Source organism: Hemitrygon akajei, chromosome 4 (assembly GCF_048418815.1).
Source record: "Hemitrygon akajei chromosome 4, sHemAka1.3, whole genome shotgun sequence".
NCBI lineage: Eukaryota > Metazoa > Chordata > Chondrichthyes > Myliobatiformes > Dasyatidae > Hemitrygon > Hemitrygon akajei.
In genome coordinates, this window is record NC_133127.1 from 41,954,646 (window position 1) to 41,964,274 (window position 9,629).

Below are 9,629 nucleotides of genomic sequence, written 5' to 3' on the forward strand. Positions count from 1 at the left end.
GAGAAGGGAAAGGATCATGGGACGGGAGGCCTCGGGAGAAAGAAGGGGGGGGAAGCACCAGAGGGAGATGGAGAACAGGCAGAGTGATGGGCAGAGAGAGAGAAAAAAACAAACAACTAAATATGTCAGGGATGGGGTAAGAAGGGGAGGAGGGGCATTAACAGAAATTAAAGAAGTCAATGTTCATGCCATCAGGTTGGAGGCTACCCAGCCGGTATATAAGGTGTTGTTCCTCCAACCTGAGTTTGGATTCATTTTGACAGTAGAGGAGGCCATGGATAGACATATCAGAATGGGAATGGGTCGTGGAATTAAAATGTGTGGCCACTGGGAGATCCTGCTTTCTCTGGCAGATCGAGCATAGGTGTTCAGTTAAACGGTCTCCCAGTCTGCGTCGGGTCTCACCAATATATAGAAGGCCACACCGGGAGCACCGGACGCAGTATACCACACCAGCCGACTCACAGGTGAAGTGTTGCCTCACCTGGAAGGACTGTCTGGGGCCCTTAATAATTTATAATTCTTAATTTGACTATATGGTTAGTAAAGAAACAAAAAAGGAAAAGGCAACACGAGTGAATCTGCAGATGCTAGAAATAAATAAAAACACAAAATGCTGGCAGAACTCAGCAGGCCAGACAGCATCTATGGGAGTAGGTAGTGACGATGTTTCGGGCCAAAACCCTTCATCAGGAGACAAGCTCCTCATATGTTAACTGCTTCATTCCCAAAATCATCCTTGTGAACTTCCTCTGGACTCTCTTCGACAGCATCATCAGAACCCTCCTGATGAAGGGTTTCGGCCCGAAATGTCGTCACTACCTCCTCCCATAGATGCTGTCTGGCCTGCTGAGTTCTGCCAGCATTTTGTGTTTTTAAAAAAGGAAAAGGGCCCATTCTCATAAAACAGTCTAATGTACAACGTTGGAACTCTCGGTTCTGTCCATTTGTTCCCCGCTGATCTCCTGAGTGTAAATGACCCTCAAATCCTTGCTCCAAGTCCACTCCAAACAGTGGTCTACCAACTCTCTCTATTCGTGTCTTCTCTCTTCATCTCTCCCTGACAAAAGGCCAATCCCTGCTCCCAGACACACAAGAACAACATGCCTCTCATTGGATAGCACAAAGCCCCCATTTATCTCTAGTCATAACCCAAACATTGCTACTACAGAGAAGCCATTACCTTAGCAGAGGAACCTTATAGTGGGTTATACCTTCTTTACCACAGACTCAACCTGTAAATTAACCTTCTCGGAGTCTTGCAGGAGGACTCCCAAGTCCCTCTGCACCTCTGATTTTGAACCTTCTCCCCATTTAGTCCACACTATTGTTCCTTTTAGCAAAATGTTTTATTATTCATTTCCCAACACTACTGTATTCCATCTGCCACTTCTTTTTAATCTATTCTTCCAATTTGTCTAAGTCCTGATGCAATCACATTGCTTCCTCAGCACGACCCACCCCTCTACCAATCTTCGTATCATCCGCAAATTTTGCCACAAAGCCATCAATACATGTGCAGTGGCCCCTCCATTCCAGATGGTAATATGACCCGTTAGTATGCTCTTAACGGGACATGTATAGAAATTTGAGAGTCTGGTGACATTCCAGTTCTCCTCAAATTCCTAATGAAGTATAGTCACTGTTGCGTCATTTTTGTAATTGGATCAATCCACATAATCTGGGCCTAGCCAAAATTTAGGCACACAAGTCACGGCATTTGACTGGTAATATTAAAGCCACAAAAGTGCTACGCATTGACCATCTCCAAAAAGAGAGTCAAGTCACTAACTCTCGACATTCAACAGAATTTCATTAGTCATAGAACACTACTGCAAAGAAGCAGGCCCTTCAGCCCATCTAGTCAGTGCTGAACTATTAATCTACCTAGTGCCATTGAACTGCACACAGTCCAGAGCCCTCCATACTCCTCTCATCCATGTACACATCCAAATTTCTCTTAAATGATGAAATGGAACTTGCTTCCACTGGCAGCTCATTTCACATTCTCACTGCCCTCTGAGTGAAGAAATTCCCGTTCATGTTCCCCTTAAATATTTTACCTTTCATCCTTAACCCGTGATTTCTAGTTCTAGTCTCACCTAATCTCAGTGGAAAAAGCTTGATAGCATTTACTCTATCCAAACCTCTCTTAATTTTGTATAGCTCTATCAAATTTCTCCTATTCTTCTATACTCTAGTGAATAAAGTCCTAACCTATTCAACCCTTCCTTATAACTCGGGTCCTCAAGTCATGGTAATATCCTTGTAAATTTTCTCTGCACTCTTTCAATTTTATTTCTATCTTTCCTGTAGGTAGGTGACCAAAACTGCACATAATGCTCCAAATTAGACCTCAGCAACATCTTATACAACTTCAAAACAACATCCCAATTCCTGTACAGGTGGCCTCCATTTCTCAAACGTTTGCTTTACGACAGCTTGCTGCTACAAAAGACCTACATTAGTACCTGTATTCGCTAACCAAAGGATTTTCGCTTTTACGAAAAAAAGACGCCTGCTTTATACGAGTCTTTACCCCGAGAAAGACTACCATGACCGTGAAGCCTTGTGCAGGCAGTTGTGTGCGCATGCGTGTACGTGCCTATTTTTTTCTCTCCAAATTGATTTTGGCCTGCTGACTTCCCCATTCTGATAAGTGAAACTACACCTTACATACGATATTTCTACTTTATATAGACTGTATATTTATCATATCATTCCTGCTTTTACTATATGTTCATGTTATTTTAGGTTTTATATGTTATTTGGTAGGTTATTTTTTGGGTCTGGGAACACTCAAAAATGTTTCCCATATAAATTAATGGCAATTGCTTCTTCGCTTTATGACATTTCAGCTTACAAACGGTTTCACAGAAACGCTCTACCTTTGGATAGTGGGGGAAACCTGTATTTGATATTTTGACTTATAAAGACCAATATGCCAAAAGTCCATACTAACCTGATACTCAATTGGATCAACCCCTTTAAATATGATGGCTACAACAGAAGTTCAAAGGCCAGGTATGATGTAATGATACCTCTGGGTGGGTGGGTGGGTAGCAGGTAAGAAAGGGACTTGTTTTGCTGTTGTTTTGTTGCTGCTGCTGGTGTTGTTCTGCTGAACACTGTCAGTATGCTATGCTGGTGCCAGAATGCGTGACAACACTTATGAGCTGTCCCCAGAATATCCTTATGTTGTGCTGGTTTTTAACTCAAACGATGCATTTCACTGTACGCTTTGATGCACGTGATAAATAAATGAATCAGAATCTGAAAGAGCCATTTGCCTCCTGACATCCCAGTCAGAATCAGTTTCATTATCAGACACGGTGTGAAATTTGTGCTGTTTTGCAGCAGCAGCACAGTGTAATACCTAAACATCGCTACGTTACAGAAATGAATACATAGTGCAAGTGAGGAATAAAATGCTAGTGTACTTGGTCATTCAGAAATCTGACTGCAGTGGGGAAGAAGCTGTGCCTAAAATGTAGTAATGAGAAGGGGGCATGACCTGGATGGTGAGGGTCAATCAACTAAAAGGCACATATCAAGAGTGTGATGAAATATTCTCCTTGCCAAAACTTTCAAAATGTTTCAACACTAATACTGAGTAGTACAAATGAATGGCACCTCATCCACCATTATAAATATCCATTCTCTCCGCTACCAGCACACAGAACTTTCAAAATCTGCAAATGTTGCATACAGAGAGATCTCGGTGTACATGTCCCAAGTATCCCCGAAAAAAAAAAGGGAACTGATCCAGGTGGTAGGAAAGGCAAGTGTGATGCTTGCCTTCATTAACCAGGAAATAGTACTATTATAGATACAACTATATAAAGCACATGCACAGGCTGGTGGAGTAGTGGCATCTGCACTGGACTTTGAGGTGAGTGGTCCCAGTTTCAAATCCGGCAGCTTTCCATTCGTGCTGGGTTTGGCTTTGCGCTAGCAACTCAGCCTTGAGAAAACAAAAAAACAAACAGAAAAATGCTAAAGAAAGGATGCCACCCAATATGCCACAAGGGGCGGAAAAGAACAGCTATATAAAGCACAAGATAGACAGCAGCTGCACTGCTGTGTGCACTTCATTAAGGTGAGGATATGATTTTAATGCAGAGAATGCTGCTAATTTCGATTCAGAATAAGCTGTATTCTATGTACAGAAGGCAATGGAGTAAAATGATTGAAGTATTTGAAACAGATGTAAAAGATAGTGCAAAACATTCCTCAAGCAGAGGTGTCTGTATGCAGAAGTAGACATAGGTTTAAGCAATGAGTTTAAACATCCACTTGACGAAGTGCTTTGAGAAGTTAGTCATAAAGCATATCAACAGCAGGTGCCATTTTATTGGCTCTTCACTCAGCTCCAGAACATCTGGATAATAAAGGCCAATATGTCACGATGCTGTTCATTGACTACTGCTTAGAATTCACCACTACCGTCCCCTCAAAATTCATCACTAAGCCCAAGGCCTGGGCCTGGGCCTCAATACCTTCATATGCAACTGGATTCTCAGCTTCATCACTTGCAGACCCCAGTCAGTACAGATTGGCAACAACATCTTCTCCACAGGACTGGTAGACCACAAGGCTGTGTGTTTAGCCCCTGTTCTACTCACTGATTGTGTGGCAAAGTACTGCTCCATGCCCTATTTAAGTTTGCTGATGATACTACTATTGTTGGCCAAGTCAAAAGTAGTGACGAATCAGCACATAGAGTTGTAAGAAAAAGTTTGCGACCCTTTGCAATTACCTGGTTTTCTGCATTAAGTATTCATAAAATGTGGCCTGATCTTCATGTAAGTCATAATAATAGACACACAATCTGCCTAAACTAGTAACACACAAACAATTGCACTTTTCATTTCTTTACTGAACACACTGTTTAATCAATCACAGGCCAGACTGGAAAAAGTATGTGATCCCTTATATTTAATAACTGGTAGAACCTACACCAAATGTTTCCTGTAGCTGCTGATCAGACTTGCGCAACAGCGAGGAGGAATTTTATACCATTCCTCCATACAAAACTGTTTCAGCTCATCAATATTTCCGGGATACCTTGCAGGTCATAGCACAACATTTCAAATGAGCTATGATCTGGACTCTGACTTGGCCATCCCAAAACACAATTTTTCTTCTTTTTAAATCATTTTGTTGTTGATTTACTCTTGAGTTTCAGATCATTGTCTTGTTGCATCATCCAACTACTATCAAGCTCCAGGTGACAGACCACTACCCTGACATTCTCCTGTAAAATATCTTGATACAATTTTGAATTCATTGCTCCCTCAACAATTACAAGCTAGCGGGGCCCTGAGGCAGCTAAGCAGTCCCAAACCATGATGCTCCTTCCACTATTCTTCACATTTGAGATGAGGTTTTGGTGTTGGTATGCATTGCCCTTTTTCCTCCAAACATAACGGTGTGCATTTCCGCCAAAAAGTTCAATTTTTGTCTCATCTGTCCACAGAACATTGCCCCAGACGTACAAAAAGGCTGGATGAACTCAGCAGGTCAGGCAGCATCCGTTGAAAGCCGTGTTGTGGAACATCCAGGTGGTCTTCTGCAAACATGCAGCTATTTTTTCCTTGGAGAGCAGTGATTTCCTCCGCAGTGTCCTTCCACGAACACCATTCTTGTTCCGTGTTTTTCTTATACTGGATACACAAACAGAGAGTGAACAAGTTCTAGAGATTCCTGGTGTTTTTTGCTGTTACCCTTGGGTTCTTTTTCATCTCCTTTGGCACTGCATGTTGTGCTCTTGGTGTGATCTTTGCAGGATGCTCACTTGGAGGGAGAATAGCAACAGTACTGAATTTCTTCCATTTGTAGACAATTTCTCTTACTGTGGATTGATGAACACTCAGTTCTTTAGGAACGGCTGACACGTTTTCTAACTACATGCATCACTACAATTCTTCTAAGTTTCTCTGAAAGTTGTTTTGATTGAGGCGTTGTGCACATAAGAAGATCTTTCTTGAGAAGAGCAGGTTGTCAGTAGCTTGACTGTTTGTGCTTTTATAGGGCAGGGCGCTTCTACAATCCACACCTCCAATCTCATCTCATAGATTGCAATTCCTAATTCCAAACAACATTTGTAGAAGGCATTACCCCAGATTACTGCAGCTGGTGGCTCAGTGACATCTGCGTCAGACTCCAGAGCAAAGGTTCCTGAGTTCAAACCCAGTCGGGCCGCTCCCAGGCACACTTTCCATCTGTGCCGGGTTAAGTGTCGAGTTCACAACTCGGCCTCGTAAACAAAAAAACTGCGCTGTGAAAAGGACATGGGGGACCACTCACAGAATCTTTCCTCCAAGACAACCACTTGAAAAAAAGTGGTCGCCGAGGCTCTGGCAGAGTATGGCACACAAAAAAAATTACCCCAGAGGTTCACATACTTTTTGAACCCAGACTGTGATTGTTTAAATGGTGTACTCAACAAGAAGTACAATTATTTGTGTATTATTAGTTTAGGCAGATTGCATGTCTGTTATTGTGACTTAGATGAAGATCAGGCCACATTTTATGAGTATTAACACAGAAAACCAGTACCTGTAATTGGAAAGGGTTCACAAACTTTTTCTTGCAACTGTAAGAGGGCAACTGAAAATCTGGTTGAATGGTGCCACAACAGCAAGGTTTCACTCAACTTCAGTAAAACCAAGAACTGATAATTGACTACGGGAGGAAGAAGATGGCAGCGCAGGAGCTAGTCCTTATGAGGGACCTCATTAGGTGGAGAGAGTCAGTACCTTTAAATTTCTTGGCATAAACATATTAGAGTATCTGTCTTGGGACCAGCATACGAGTGCCATTGCAAAGAAGGCACAGCAGTGCCTCTACTTTCTTAGAAGTTTGCATAGATTCAACATGACACGAAACACTTTGACAAATTTCTACCGATGTTCCTAACTGGTTGTATCACAATTGGTGTTGAAACATCAATATCCAGCTATGGAAAAGTCTAGCCCAGTCCAGTATAGCAAAACCCCACCATTCAGCATATTTATGTGGAGCGCTACCACAAGAACGCAGCAAACATCAAAGCCCGCCATTATCCAGGCTACGTTCTCTTCCCACTACTACAATTGGGCAGGAGGTACAGGAGCTTTGGGTTCTGCACTGCAAGGTTCAGTAACAACTACTAGACAACCATTTGAACACGGTTTAGACTCGAAACAGGCATAGTAACGTCATTAATTCCACAACCTAGATTCACTTTCAAGGGCGCAACAACTTGTTCTCAGGATTTTTTTTGTATTTGCACAATTTCTCTTCTTTTGCACATTAGTTGTTTGTCAGGCTTAATGTATAGTTCTATTGTAAATGTTATTTTATTTTAATGTCAACATATATGTACTTCGGTAATCAATTCACTTTATGACTTGACTTTGGGTAGCAGCTTTAGAGGGAAGTTATGCAAGAATCTTTTACACTCAGAGGTAGCTCAAACCTAGAATAATAGTGGCTGTGGAGGCAGGTTTCTCAAAACATCTAAATATTTAGATGAGCAATTAACATCTAGCTATTCACACCAGTAAGGCCAACAAAAAGGAATTAGTATCTGATGGCCAGCACAGACAGAGTAGGCCAAAAGGTTAGGTCTGACGTCTTTCCATTAGATGATTAAAAACTTGCCTGGATATTCAAGGAGGCAGTACTTTTGATCAGCTATGTCTGATTTTGCTGAAAAGAAGTTGAGTTTTGAGAAGTGGTCTTCATTTTCCATAATTTTGTACTATGCAATATCTGAGAACAACATACCGGGTGCAAGATTCATTCTCTTGTATGCTTTGCTGAAATGACTTGGGAACATCAAATACTTCACCTCTAGGTATGCTCAAACACAATCATCTCCATCCTGCATGGTTACCAGAGCTTTTTGTGACATTAATCTTGGAATATAGTTGCAATAGTAGAAAAAAAGATTTCAATGAGCTCTTTAGCTTTAGAAAAAAAATTACAATGGAATGTGCCTTTGACGACAGAGCCTAGAGTTTAAAATTATTTTACAATCTACAATGTTCACTTGGCAAGCAGAATTAAATAGCTACCCAAACACCAAATAAATCAAATTGAATTAAACAGGCATGGGAGTGGGGAAGAATTATAGTATTGGAAATGGGGTGTGTAAATCCACACTGGAAGAGAGAACCGATCCTACCCCGGGAGAAAGAAGACAACACGGGGGATAATATTATGGGGGGCGGGGGGGGGGGGGGTTAAGAAGGTGAATCCAATCATGAAAGTGCGGAGAAGGGTTCGCTTCATGGGAAATGTTGTGGAGGGGCTGGGAGGTGAAAGGAGACATAATTAGGGGGAAGTCGTGTAGGACAGTTTGGGGGGAGAACTCTACTCGTGGGGAGAGCAGAGACATGCGGTGGAGCTGATGTTAGGTGGAAGTAGGTTTGGGAGATGCCACACGCAGCGCATCCGCCTCTAACACCACCCTTCAACACTTCTGCCTTGTCTATGTTCCGCATGGATTCCCCAACCCCGTCCTCACCTGCCGACTCCGGATTCTCCGTACCGGACGGACTCCCCAACCCACCACCGCCGCCTTTCTTCTGGTAACGGAAACGATCGAGGTTGAAGCCGCTCATGGATGTGGAGCCGGGCCCGGCCGTCGATTCGAACCCAGCGCTGAAACGTGAGGCTGTTAATACGGGAACCCGCCGGCCAGCCGGCATCAAGCGTAGGGCGACAGAGTCGGCAGAACACCACAATCCTCAGGCCCCCTTCTCGCCCCCACTCCGGGTCAGACTTTCCCGCGAAGCATGCCGACCGACCGGCCACCAGTGAACCCCCGTCCGATTGGGCGAGCAAGGAGGCCGAGCAACCAATTAGCGAGTGGGATGAATCCGACTGAGCGGTGCGAGAAATCGTGACGTATGAGGTCAGGGAGAGAGTGATGGGAGCAGAGGTGAGGTCTCTGATTGTCACTCTCTGCCTCTCCGTGAGGTCGGAAGATGCTTGGTGTTTTGGGAGGAACTAATCCCTTTCCCTGCCTCAAAGGATCACCTCTTATTCTGACACTGTGCCCCTGGTTCTGGATAGGGAGGACTGGTGGAGTAGAGGAACACTGGTTGTGGAGTAAGGGGTGGGGGTTAGAGGGTGGAAGGGGAAAGGGATGAGGGTGTTTGGAGGAGGAGGTGGGGTACAGGAGGAGGATTGAGTAAGGAGGTGGAGGAGGGCATGAGGGGTGAGAAGAAGGTGAGGAGAGGTGGGGGAGGGCTCGAGGGTGGACAGAGTAGGAGGAAGAGACAGATGGAGTGGGGGAGGAGGGCACATTGAAGGTAGAGGAGATGTAGGATGCCATTGGGAAGTGAAGGAGGGCACGATGCAGGGTTGCAGATGAGGAAGTGGGGGGTGAGGGTGAACGGGATCTACAGGTAAGGATGAGGGAGGGAGCAGGGGACTGTGGAGGTAGGGTTGCAGGTGTGGAGGAGGGGGGTTTGGGGATAGTATGTGAGGAGGAGAGTGGTCACTGGTTCTGAAGAAAGGGTGGAGTGGTTTTGTGGGTGAGGAAGGGTTGCTGAAGAGGAGAAGAAGGGGGCTGGGTGGAGAGTAGAAGGAGAGACATTGGGTACTTTAGTGATTTGTGTGTAGTGAAGTTGAGG

The 9,629-nt window shown here is 43.9% G+C and overlaps 1 protein-coding gene across 4 annotated transcripts in view; it reads right to left on the reverse strand.

Annotated features, from left to right (window-relative positions):
• The window catches only part of LOC140726279 (SWI/SNF-related matrix-associated actin-dependent regulator of chromatin subfamily A containing DEAD/H box 1-like), a 64,745-nt gene extending 55,925 nt beyond the window's left edge, over positions 1–8,820 (reverse strand). For all 4 annotated transcript variants that reach the window (XM_073042455.1, XM_073042453.1, XM_073042454.1 and 1 more), the window contains exon 1: positions 8,516–8,820. In XM_073042455.1, coding sequence (XP_072898556.1) covers positions 8,516–8,699 — 184 coding nt within the window. In that variant the 5' untranslated portion in view covers positions 8,700–8,820. The remainder of the gene's footprint in view (positions 1–8,515) is intronic.
• Between the last annotated feature and the right edge of the window lie 809 nt (positions 8,821–9,629).